The sequence below is a fragment of the Anomaloglossus baeobatrachus genome, chromosome 2, assembly GCF_048569485.1.
Source record: "Anomaloglossus baeobatrachus isolate aAnoBae1 chromosome 2, aAnoBae1.hap1, whole genome shotgun sequence".
NCBI lineage: Eukaryota > Metazoa > Chordata > Amphibia > Anura > Aromobatidae > Anomaloglossus > Anomaloglossus baeobatrachus.
In genome coordinates, this window is record NC_134354.1 from 545,608,782 (window position 1) to 545,621,747 (window position 12,966).

At 49.4% G+C, this 12,966-nt stretch overlaps 1 protein-coding gene across 2 annotated transcripts in view; it reads right to left on the reverse strand.

Annotated features, from left to right (window-relative positions):
* The window catches only part of ARHGEF7 (Rho guanine nucleotide exchange factor 7), a 180,476-nt gene that overhangs the window by 143,435 nt on the left and 24,075 nt on the right, over positions 1 to 12,966 (reverse strand). For both annotated transcript variants that reach the window (XM_075336661.1, XM_075336662.1), the window contains exon 2: positions 8,714 to 8,797. In XM_075336661.1, the coding sequence (XP_075192776.1) occupies positions 8,714 to 8,797 (84 nt within the window). The remainder of the gene's footprint in view (positions 1 to 8,713; positions 8,798 to 12,966) is intronic.

A 12,966-nucleotide genomic window follows, 5' to 3' on the forward strand; every position in this document is an offset into this window, starting at 1 on the left:
TTAGAAAGGGACTGCTATACAGAGCTGGTATATACCAATAGTAAAGTGGCATACACTGCCAAACAGTCAGTATATACCTGCAGACACAGTCAGTATATACCGCTAAAAGCTGATATACACCGCCAGCCAGCAGGCACACACCGCTAGAAAGACAGCGATATACCACTGAGCAGAGCGGTATATAGTGCTGCAGAGTTGCAAAGCCAAGGAGGCGATCTCACCCGTGTCTGCTCCCCACATGTAATGGCGTCCAGTGTTCTCTGGCAACATGGAGGGGAGAGACGGCCCACTAGAGGGAGCAGCTTCTGGAGCAGTGGAGGGGGCGTTGCTAAGAATGCAGGCCGAAGCCGGGAGCTAAATTTATGATGCTTCCCCGGGAACACGGCCTGCATCGCCCCACCGGCGCCTCCTCAGGCGGCGGTTGGATGCAGGGGACGGGTACACGTCGTCTCCCTACCTGCTCTTGCTCCATCTGAAGACGCGTCGGTCCTGGGATGCGGAGATCTCAGGGACGCATCTTCGGCTCAAGGCTAGCAGGTGCTCGGCTCTGCTTAGCCCTCTGGAGCTACCTCTGTGAGGTGCTTCCAGGGAGCCTGGAGGAGTACGCAGACCCGACCACTTGGGCACGAGGGAAGACTGACGGCTTTTGCACGCCAGGTTTCCTCTGCCCGTAAGCGGGGGGAACGAGGGTGAGCACACCCTGGTATTGCCCCATAGTCAAAAATAGAATAAAATCACAAAGAAAAAGAAATAAACAAAAAACATGAGCTGGCCTGGGGCTCAGGCCAGACGTGTCAGCCTCCCAGCTGACACTAAAAAGAACTGAGCTAGTTCTCGCCTAGCTGGGGTTATATGCTGTGGGAGGAGCAGCTAACTCTTTTTTAAACCTAGTGTCAAGCCTCCCCTGGAGACACCATATAACCCACTGTCTGTGTCCCCCAATGAAAAGGCGAGAAAGGAATTATGGTATCACTGAAAACACCAACTTGTCCAGCAAAGAACATGGTGCTTCATATTCAATTCTTTTTCTATGTGCTGTCTGTTTAACTGGCTGAGTTTTAGAAACCTGCTTTAGGCTATTTGCGCACACTACGCATTTGTTTCTCCAGCGAAAAACACATCTACCTGCGGAAAAACTGTACTAAAAACGCATGCGGTTTTACCGCCGTTTTGGTGCATTTTTGGCGTGGATTTACAGCATTTTTGCCTGCAGTTTTGTCCCTGCGGTTTTTTAACATAGTCAATGGCAAAACGCAGAAAAACGCAGATAGAAGTGACATGCTACTTCTTTTTGCTGCAGAAATTCTGCAGCAAAACCTATAAGGAAAAAAGACGCAACTTGCACACAGCATTTTGGATTTCTCATAGACACTGCTGGAGAAGGACTGCATGAAGCTTATGAACAATTCTGCAGCAAAAACCGCAGCAAGTCCGCGGCAAAAAACGCAGTGTGCAAACAGGGCCTAAGGCCTCCTTCTGTCTTCTGTACGTGTGACATACGTTTTCACATGTACTGGAGACACTGATAAACATCCGTGTCTCCAGTAACCATTAAAATCAATAGGTCTACTCTGTGCACACATCCGTGTTTTGACATGGACCATGTGTCCGTGTGCGCCCTACGGTGACATGTCCATTTTCGGCCAGCTGCATGGGTGTCACAGAAACCGTACATTGATGAGATCCGTGTAACATGTACCGGAGAAAACACAAGTGACGCAAATAAAACATTTTTATACTTACATGACGGCGCTGCTGTCCAGGCCCGCTTATTATGCTCATTGCATATTCAATGCATTCGCCTCAGAAGTAACAGCAGCGCCGGGGACAGGTAAGTATACCAGCTCATGCTGTGTGCTATCTGGATGTCACATGGAAAGCACAGGGACAGCATACGTAGAACATACCCTGGGACACACGCAAACACATACGCACTTACACCACGGACCGTGCAAAACATTAGTGTTTTGCACAGATGTGTGAAGGAGGCCTTAGGTTGGCTCATATCTGCGTATAATGAATCAATCTCATTTTCATCCAGGTGAATAGGACGAGTTAAGACAGTTTGGTTTTTCCACATATCACGCGAGGGCTATACGAGTCTGTGATTTTTTTTTTCTCGCCTAGCATCCGTATGACATGCGTTTTTTTCTCAGCAGCTATTATGGAATCATTTACAGGATGATAATGTACAGTTAGGTCCAGAAATATTTGGACAGTGACACAAGTTTTGTTATTTTAGCTGTTTACAAAAACATGTTCAGAAATACAATTATATATATAATATGGGCTGAAAGTGCACACTCCCAGCTGCAATATGAGAGTTTTCACATCCAAATCGGAGAAAGGGTTTAGGAATCATAGCTCTGTAATGCATAGCCTCCTCTTTTTCAAGGGACCAAAAGTAATTGGACAAGGGACTCTAAGGGCTGCAATTAACTCTGAAGGCATCTCCCTCATTAACCTGTAATCAATGAAGTAGTTAAAAGGTCTGGGGTTGATTACAGGTGTGTGGTTTTGCATTGGAAGCTGTTGCTGTGACCAGACAACATGAGGTCTAAGGAACTCTCAATTGAGGTGAAGCAGAACATCCTGAGGCTGAAAAAAAAGAAAAAATCCATCAGAGAGATAGCAGACATGCTTGGAGTAGCAAAATCAACAGTCGGGTACATTCTGAGAAAAAAGGAATTGACTGGTGAGCTTGGGAACTCAAAAAGGCCTGGGCGTCCACGGATGACAACAGTGGTGGATGATCGCCGCATACTTTCTTTGGTGAAGAAGAACCCGTTCACAACATCAACTGAAGTCCAGAACACTCTCAGTGAAGTAGGTGTATCTGTCTCTAAGTCAACAGTAAAGAGAAGACTCTATGAAAGTAAATACAAAGGGTTCCCATCTAGATGCAAACCATTCATCAATTCCAAAAATAGACAGGCCAGAGTTAAATTTGCTGAAAAACACCTCATGAAGCCAGCTCAGTTCTGGAAAAGTATTCTATGGACAGATGAGACAAAGATCAACCTGTACCAGAATGATGGGAAGAAAAAAGTTTGGAGAAGAAAGGGAACGGCACATGATCCAAGGCACACCACATCCTCTGTAAAACATGGTGGAGGCAACGTGATGGCATGGGCATGCATGGCTTTCAATGGCACTGGGTCACTTGTGTTTATTGATGACATAACAGCAGACAAGAGTAGCCGGATGAATTCCGAAGTGTACCGGGATATACTTTCAGCCCAGATTCAGCCAAATGCCGCAAAGTTGATCGGACGGCGCTTCATAGTACAGATGGACAATGACCTTAAGCATACAGCCAAAGCTACCCAGGAGTTCATGAGTGCAAAAAAGTGGAACATTCTGCAATGGCCAAGTCAATCACCAGATCATAACCCAATTGAGCATGCATTTCACTTGCTCAAATCCAGACTTAAGACGGAAAGACCCACAAACAAGCAAGACCTGAAGGCTGCGGCTGTAAAGGCCTGGCAAAGCATTAAGAAGGAGGAAACCCAGCGTTTGGTGATGTCCATGGGTTCCAGACTTAAGGCAGTGATTGCCTCCAAAGGATTCGCAACAAAATATTGAAAATAAAAATATTTCTTTTGGGTTTGATTTATTTGTCCAATTACTTTTGACCTCCTAAAATGTGGAGTGTTTGTAAAGAAATGTGTACAATTCCTACAATTTCTATCAGATATTTTTGTTCAAACCTTCAAATTAAACGTTACAATCTGCACTTGAATTCTGTTGTAGAGGTTTCATTTCAAATCCAATGTGGTGGCATGCAGAGCCCAACTCGCGAAAATTATGTCACTGCCCAAATATTTCTGGACCTAACTGTATCAGTAAAAAAAAAAAAAAAAAAAAAAAAAAAAGTCAGACGGCATACAGATGGGGCAGTGTGACATCCAATTTTTTTTTTTTGCACCCACTGACTTGCAATGGCAAGTCCTGGCCCTTTTATGTGACCATACATCAGTATGTTGTAATATTTTCTCAGACCAAATACAGCTGAAGGGTAAAAAATGCAGATCAGCACTGCCTCATTGAATAACATTGGTGCAAGTGCAAGCTTATATTTTATTGGATTGCACTCGGCGTATTTATATGCAGATGTGAGCAAACCCAAAGATTAGGCCATCAATATCTGATTGTTGCAGATGCAACACCCGGCACACCGATGGTCAGCTGTTGCAAGCGGCGAACGCAAGTTCATCAGCTTCATTACAACTACTATATAGTGGCCGCAGTTGGGTGCAGCAACTTCCCCCACCCCCATATGAAATGATGGAGCACTCTGCGACCCAGAAGTGGCTTTTAAAATGTAAGCCTATGGTGCGATGCTCCATAGAGTTCCATTGTCGGGATTCGTGCAGACAACCATAGATTCTCTCATTCACGAACATTAGGTCGATGATGCAAATGACACATTGATCAATCTCTGATCACAGTGTCGAATAATGTGTTCCAATTCACTCGGATGAAGAGAAGATGGAGAGAAAAAAATTTCCATTTGTGTGTCAGTCCTTGGAAATCGGACTGCACATGGATATCATCCGAGTTCAGCCTAATGTTTTGCATGCACGCATAGACTTACAAGTAGGGCTGAGCGGATCCGGACTTTATAAGTCCGGATCCGCGCGGTTTCAATGATATCTGGGTGCCGTACCTGGGCGCAGGATTCCGGGTGCACAAACCGGATTCAGCAATTAAAGTGAAAATAAACAAAAGAAGAAATAAATGAGAGTGTCATACTTACCGAGGCTCGGTGTCATGGCGGCACACTGCTTCCGGGTCGCGCATTCACTTCCTGTAATGTACATGTGTACACACAGCTTTCCGTGTTTTTCCCGCCCACCGGCCGTCCTCTCGTCTGTGATTGGTTGCAAGCTGACGCGCCCCCCAGCCTGTGAGTGTATCTGCCTGCCGTTATCGCTCATCGCGGCTCAGGAATAGGCTACACTCAGAGCTGGCAGTCTTCTCTATGGATGCTCGCTCTGAGATGTAGCAGAGCTGGATGTGTCGCCGTGGGACCTCGTGTGGATTACGCCAGAGCTGCAGGGTGTTGGGGTTAATAAAGTAGTGAAGGAGGTTGCCTTTTGTACTTTATTTATAGGATTTTTCTCTGTGTCTGTGCTTATTTACAGGTTTGTGATGCAAGTATCTCATAGACGCCTGTGCCATCACAAACGTAGGGCTTAGTAGCAGCTGTGCGCTATTAACCCCTTATTACCCTGATTGGCACCGCATCAGGCCAACGGGAAGGGCCGGTAATGCACCGGGATTATCTCATCTAATAGATGCGGCAATACCGGGCGGCTGCGGGCTGAGAATACCAGCCCCCAGCCAGCGTTATCATGGCTGGGGATGAAAATTAGGGGGAACCGCACGTTGTTTTTTTTTTTTTTTAAATTAGTTAAATTAAAAAAATAAAACAAAAAAAAACAAACACAGTTGGAGTCACGCTTGCGAGGGATATGCTGCATTCCCCGCCCGTCCTGCCGCCTGTGATTGGTTGCAGTCAGCTGACACACTGCCACTCAGAGTGGGGGCGCGTCTAACTGCAACCAATTACTTGCGTCGGTGGGCGTGCAAAGTAGTGAATATTGAATTGTCGGCTCGGGAAGGGAAAAGTGTGACCCGGAAGGAGTTTGCCACCATGAGACAGCCTCGGTGAGTATACCGCGCACGCTCCTACCCCCTATCCCCTCTACAAACGTTTTTAATCTCTGGATTCCAGTCCCCATTGACATATATAGCGGATCGGACTGGTTTTAAAACCTGGCCGTGATCCGCCGGTCCCGGTTTTTGGCGGGTTCGAGATTATGGGCGGGTATGAGGATGACGCTGGTGAGGTCATACACAGCGCCGCCCATAATTTCGCGTCTGTTCAACTACATCACTGGCGCTCACGCGAGGGAAACTTTATGCTCAGCCCCGCGATAGGGGCACAGTGAAATGCGCCTGCATGAGACTCCAGCAGCATGGATGATGACGGGGGCGGTGTCAACCATGTAAATCATGACTGGGGGACAGCGAACAGTAGCAGGAGGGGTGACAGGACCGGAATTAGAGCCCGCCCATCTGGCCAACCAAACTCATTTGCATAGGAAACGGTAAGATTTTATAAAGTTCTTTTAGGGGTCTGCAAGGGGGGCCAGCAACAAGGTGCATCTTCCTAGAATGCAGCCCAGGACCTGCAGAAGATGATATTTTTGGTTTAATAGGGAAAAAAACTGGTGACAGATTCCCTTTAAAGGGTTGCACCAATTCTTTATACTGTTGAACTATCTTTGGAATAGGTCATTAATATCAGGTATGTGAGGGTTCAGTACTGGTGGCGGTATTGAAGATCCACTCCTATTCATATGAATGTGTGCGGATATACAGTATACCGCCGCTACACAGCTGTACTGTTCAGCTAAGCCAATAATAATATCCGGCAGCCACTGGCGCCAGAACAGCCAGTGATGCCAAAGGTCAGACACCACAGATTTGAAGGTGAAGACCTATCCTTAGGATATATAAAATTAGGGGAATAACCCTTTCAATAACATAAGGCATTCTATACGGTAAGTGTACCTATGAAACGCTAACAGGTTACAGCGGGTGTCCCAAGTGAGGACTTGCTACCTGACAAGCAGTTGCTCTATTCTACTGAGTCATTTCAGAGTACACACAATAATTTGCTGATCGCTGAGGGTATGACCACTGAGACCCCCAGTGATCAGAAAACATCACCTCTGCATAGGATAGGGCAACACCTTTAAACATCATCATTCTGTACTGTGCATGTAAGATCCCACTAAAAGCAATGACATTTTATAGACGCTCGATTGTGAGTCAGGAATTACTGATTACTCAGAAGTGAACACATTGTAATTTTTATTATACACTGAAGTGGTGACCAGGGCAAATCTACACTCACCGGCAGCTTCTGACTGCCACCTATCCTCCACATTCTGCTCATTATTGAGGCCCCTATGTAAAAAGCAACAGAAACAGCCAGTAGTCCCCTTCTCTGCGTCCAGTGCTGCCGATTGTTGACTGCTGCAGCCAATCAATGGGCCCATCGGTTCCTGCTGTCTATTCTGGCAGTGCTGCTGGGCCCAGTATTTGGCTGTAACTGTACTTATTATGACAGTCTGAGTTCACACCTCTGATTTTTTCCTCAGACTGTATAGTCCACACAAAAGCACGGACCCCTGTCCAGAATTGCTCAAATTTACCGATGTAAGTTCATGAGAAAAAAAAATAAAATTGGGTAGCATCCGTGTGCTGTATGATTTTGATAGCCTGTACAATATGAGAAGCTTAAAGCTGTGTGCCCACAATCAGGGTTCACAGCGTTTTGGACGCAGCGTGTTTTCACTGCACTGTACAATACAAGCACAGTGAATGGATTCATAGAAATCCCATGCCCGCTGTGCTTCTTTTTTCCACTTTTTTTTTACTTTTTTCCGTAAACGGACATGTGGTGCGGCTTCCCAAGCTGCAGAATGATCCGCAAGTGTACTCCGTGGGAGAAATACAGCGAATGTTTGCAGCGGCCCGAACCCTGATCATAGTCACAGGCGGCGACGGTCTCCTGCAGGACAGGACATGCTGCGTCCAGAACACCGCATCTCCACATCATGGACACAGACTTAGGGTATGTGCGCACGTTGCTTTTTACCTGCTTTTTACCTGCTTTTTTGCTGCTTTTTCTTCTGCGCTGTTTAATGCCAAAATGGATGTGTTCTTCTATTCAAGCAAAGTCTATGGGAATTTGGGTTTCTTGTTCACACTATGTTGTTCAAAATGCTGCCTTTTTGTGGCAGAACTTTGGTCAAAAACTCAGCTTTGCAGTGCAAAACCCAAATGGCAAAAACAATTGACATGTTGCTTCTTTGAAAAGCAGAGTTTTTGACCAAAGTTCTGCCACAAAAAGGCAGCATTTTGAACAACATAGTGTGAACAAGAAACCCAAATTCCCATAGACTTTGCTTGAATAGAAGAACACATCCATTTTGGCATTAAACAGCGCAGAAGAAAAAGCAGCAAAAAAGCAGGTAAAAAGCAGGTAAAAAGCAACGTGCGCACATACCCTAAATCTCTGTCAGTTGTGTTTTTGTCTGAGAAAAACTTGATCAAACTTTCACCCAATGCAAAAAATAAAACAAAACACTTGATGTCTGAATGAATCCTTAGGTGTAATTCAGTCGTCCGTGATTCAGTCCGTACATGGGCTGTAATGTCTATTACCTTGGATCATACCTGAATGTTGCACAGTTTTGTACCATGGGTACCTATGAGCGGTAATTGATGTATTGCTCTGATAAGCCTGCCACATATACCTGTGAAATACACTGTAATCAGTGACTGCACCGTGTACTTAGGCAGTGATCACATTTCTGCAGATCGGAGGGGTCGTGTATGGGATGTTCATCCTGAGTCAGGTGCAGGGTCGGCCATGTTGGAGGTGAATGCCACCTGGCTGATGGCCATGGATCAAGATTGCACCATAGAAATACTAAATTATGAGATAGAGGAGGAGCAGCATACTAACACCTTCTCCACTGCACATATCCAGCTCTGCTGTAACTGGGGACAAGAATTGTAACAGTCCAATAATGCACATGATAATCCAACATCTCATGTACAAGGGCGCACATTACACGGCCATAGTGACCGCCGGCAGATAAACATGGACGCTGCTCAGGACACTCACCTCCAGGTTAAAGTGGCTGCAGCCCTTCAGGAACTCCCTGATGTTGCCCAGGCACTCCGCCTCCGTGCGCGGCTCCGGGTACACCTGCGGGCAGAGACAGACACCGGGTTAGGAGCAAGGTTCGGGGGCTGCACCGTAAGGACCCCCATACACGTGACCGGCGCTGATGTGCACGGAGGACCCTCACCTAAGCTGCTCTCCTCTGTGCGGCATCTACCAGGAAGCACATCCCAAGTCAGGAAATGACGTCCAGGGAACACAGAGCTCCCCCCTCCGTGCAAGGAACACAACACAGGACTGAGGACTCCCCCTCCGTGCTGGGAACACACGGGCCCCGGCACCGCACGGGAGTCCCCTACGTGTAGTGCCGGGGCTGCGGTTCATGTTACCTGAGTGGGGGAGCAGCCTGCGGGTAGCCCTGTCACTGACGGAGACTGACCTACCTACTCATGTAATTGTAAAGCACGACCACCCATATAAAAGCGCGAAACAGTGGCTACCAGACCTGTGTAACACCGCTCGTCCCCCCAGTGGCTACCAGACCTGTGTAACACCGCTCGTCCCCCCAGTGGCTACCAGACCTGTGTAACACCGCTCGTCCCCCCAGTGGCTACCAGACCTATGTGACACCGCTCGTCCCCACAGTGGCTACCACATCAGTCTGGCACCGCTCGTCCCCGCAGTGGTTACCACACCTATGTGACACCGCTCGTCCCCACAGTGGCTACCACACTAGTCTGGCACCGCTCGTCCCCGCAGTGGTTACCACACCTATGTGACACCGCTCGTCCCCACAGTGGCTACCAGACCTGTGTAACACCGCTCGTCCCCGCAGTGGCTACCAGACCTGTGTAACACCGCTCGTCCCCACAGTGGCTACCACACCTATGTGACACCGCTCGTCCCCACAGTGGCTACCAGACCTGTGTAACACCGCTCGTCCCCCCAGTGGCTACCACACCTATGTGACACCGCTCGTCCCCCCAGTGGCTACCAGACCTGTGTAACACCGCTCGTCCCCCCAGTGGCTACCAGACCTGTGTAACACCGCTCGTCCCCCCAGTGGCTACCAGACCTATGTGACACCGCTCGTCCCCACAGTGGCTACCACATCAGTCTGGCACCGCTCGTCCCCGCAGTGGTTACCACACCTATGTGACACCGCTCGTCCCCACAGTGGCTACCACACTAGTCTGGCACCGCTCGTCCCCGCAGTGGTTACCACACCTATGTGACACCGCTCGTCCCCACAGTGGCTACCAGACCTGTGTAACACCGCTCGTCCCCGCAGTGGCTACCAGACCTGTGTAACACCGCTCGTCCCCACAGTGGCTACCACACCTATGTGACACCGCTCGTCCCCACAGTGGCTACCAGACCTGTGTAACACCGCTCGTCCCCCCAGTGGCTACCACACCTATGTGACACCGCTCGTCCCCCCAGTGGCTACCACACCTATGTGACACCGCTCGTCCCCACAGTGGTTCCCACACTAGTCTGGCACCGCTCGTCCCCACAGTGGCTACCACACCTATGTGACACCGCTCGTCCCCACAGTGGTTACCACACTAGTCTGGCACCGCTCGTCCCCCCAGTGGCTACCACACCTATGTGACACCGCTCGTCCCCACAGTGGCTACCACACTAGTCTGGCACCGCTCGTCCCCACAGTGGCTACCACACTAGTCTGGCACCGCTCGTCCCCGCAGTGGTTACCACACCTATGTGACACCGCTCGTCCCCACAGTGGCTACCACACTAGTCTGGCACCGCTGGTCCCCACAGTGGCTACCACACTAGTCTGGCAGCGCTCGTCCTCACAGTTGCTACCACACTAGTCTGGCACCATTCGTCCCCACAGTGGCTACCACACTAGTCTGGCACCGCTCGTCCCCACAGTGGTTACCACACCTGTGTGGCACTGCTCGTCCCTACAATGGCTACCACACTAGTCTGGCACCGCTCGTCCCCACAGTGCTTGCCACACCTATGTGACACCGCTCGTCCCCACAGTGGCTACCACACTAGTCTGGCACCGCTCGTCCCCACAGTGGCTACCACACTAGTCTGGCACCGCTCGTCCCCGCAGTGGTTACCACACCTATGTGACACCGCTCGTCCCCACAGTGGCTACCACACTAGTCTGGCACCGCTGGTCCCCACAGTGGCTACCACACTAGTCTGGCACCGCTGGTCCCCACAGTGGCTACCACACTAGTCTGGCAGCGCTCGTCCTCACAGTTGCTACCACACTAGTCTGGCACCATTCGTCCCCACAGTGGCTACCACACTAGTCTGGCACCGCTCGTCCCCACAGTGGTTACCACACCTGTGTGGCACTGCTCGTCCCTACAATGGCTACCACACTAGTCTGGCACCGCTCGTCCCCACAGTGCTTACCACACCTATGTGACACTGCTCGTCCCCACAGTGGCTACCACACTAGTCTGGCACCGCTCGTCCCCACAGTGGCTACCACACTAGTCTGGCACCGCTCGTCCCCGCAGTGGTTACCACACCTATGTGACACCGCTCGTCCCCACAGTGGCTACCACACTAGTCTGGCACCGCTGGTCCCCACAGTGGCTACCACACTAGTCTGGCACCGCTGGTCCCCACAGTGGCTACCACACTAGTCTGGCAGCGCTCGTCCTCACAGTTGCTACCACACTAGTCTGGCACCATTCGTCCCCACAGTGGCTACCACACTAGTCTGGCACCGCTCGTCCCCACAGTGGTTACCACACCTGTGTGGCACTGCTCGTCCCTACAATGGCTACCACACTAGTCTGGCACCGCTCGTCCCCGCAGTGGTTACCACACCTATGTGACACCGCTCGTCCCCACAGTGGCTACCACACTAGTCTGGCACCGCTGGTCCCCACAGTGGCTACCACACTAGTCTGGCACCGCTCGTCCTCACAGTTGCTACCACACTAGTCTGGCACCATTCGTCCCCACAGTGGCTACCACACTAGTCTGGCACCGCTCGTCCCCGCAGTGGTTACCACACCTATGTGACACCGCTCGTCCCCACAGTGGCTACCACACTAGTCTGGCACCGCTGGTCCCCACAGTGGCTACCACACTAGTCTGGCAGCAGCGCTCGTCCTCACAGTTGCTACCACACTAGTCTGGCACCATTCGTCCCCACAGTGGCTACCACACTAGTCTGGCACCATTCGTCACCACAGTGTCTTGCACATTAGACGTACACTGACGCCTGCATCAGATTTTCATTTTTTGCACACTATATAGAAGCTCAGTCCCCACCATCTTTGTGATGTACATTTTAATATGTCTCAATAAGATGCCATTTTGTATATCCTCATTATCCAATGAAGTAATGTAATGCTTTCCTAATAAGCGAACAAATACCCTACACATTATAGAAGCTTTGTGAAAAAGAAGAACTCTCATTCAGACACCGGGGAGACTACCCACAGATAGACACTTTGTTGGCTATGTTCACACTGAGATTTTCTCAGGATTTTCTGTGTAAACTCCAAAATCCTCCTCAAAAATGCTTGGAAAACTCTAAAATAATTTCAATGCCAAATATACATTGCTGTTCATGGGAGGAATTTGAGGGTTTTTTTCTTCCTGAAAAAGTTCTGAAAAACTCCTGGGGGGGGGTGCATGACACTTCTTTGAAGTGGATCCTAAAGCCACGTGCATATGTTGAGTATTAGGTGAGTTTTTGTAGCCAAAACCAGGAGTGCGTGAAAAATCCAGCAGTGGTGCCCGTGTTTCTATTATACTTTTCCTCTGACTGTTCCACTCCTGGTTTTGGCTACAAATACTGAGGTAAAAAAACCTCACCTAATACTGAACGTGTGCACATGGCTTAAGAGTATGTGTACACAACAGCTTTTCTGCTGACTGAGGGAAAAATGGCACCCCCCAAATCACTGTGACTCCGGCAGTGTTTGCCTGCATAAAACAATGGTGCTACTGGCCGGCCACACTCCTGACTAGTCAGCGCCGCAGCCTCCCTAGGTTTGGTGTGGGAGGACATTGCCTTTGTAGTAACTCTCAGGGGTCGTCACAATCCTCTTGCTTTGTAAGGGTTGTGCCACCCACACACAACCTTGTGAGGTGCGGATGGCGGACAAGATTCAGAAGCAGAATTGTGCAGCCCCAAGAGATAACTCGGTCAGCCACCTTAGGCAGCCCTGTGTGGAGGTCACCATAGATTTCACCCTTTGTAGTGACCTAAAAAGGTTTAATAGTGATGCTAAAATTCGGGGATA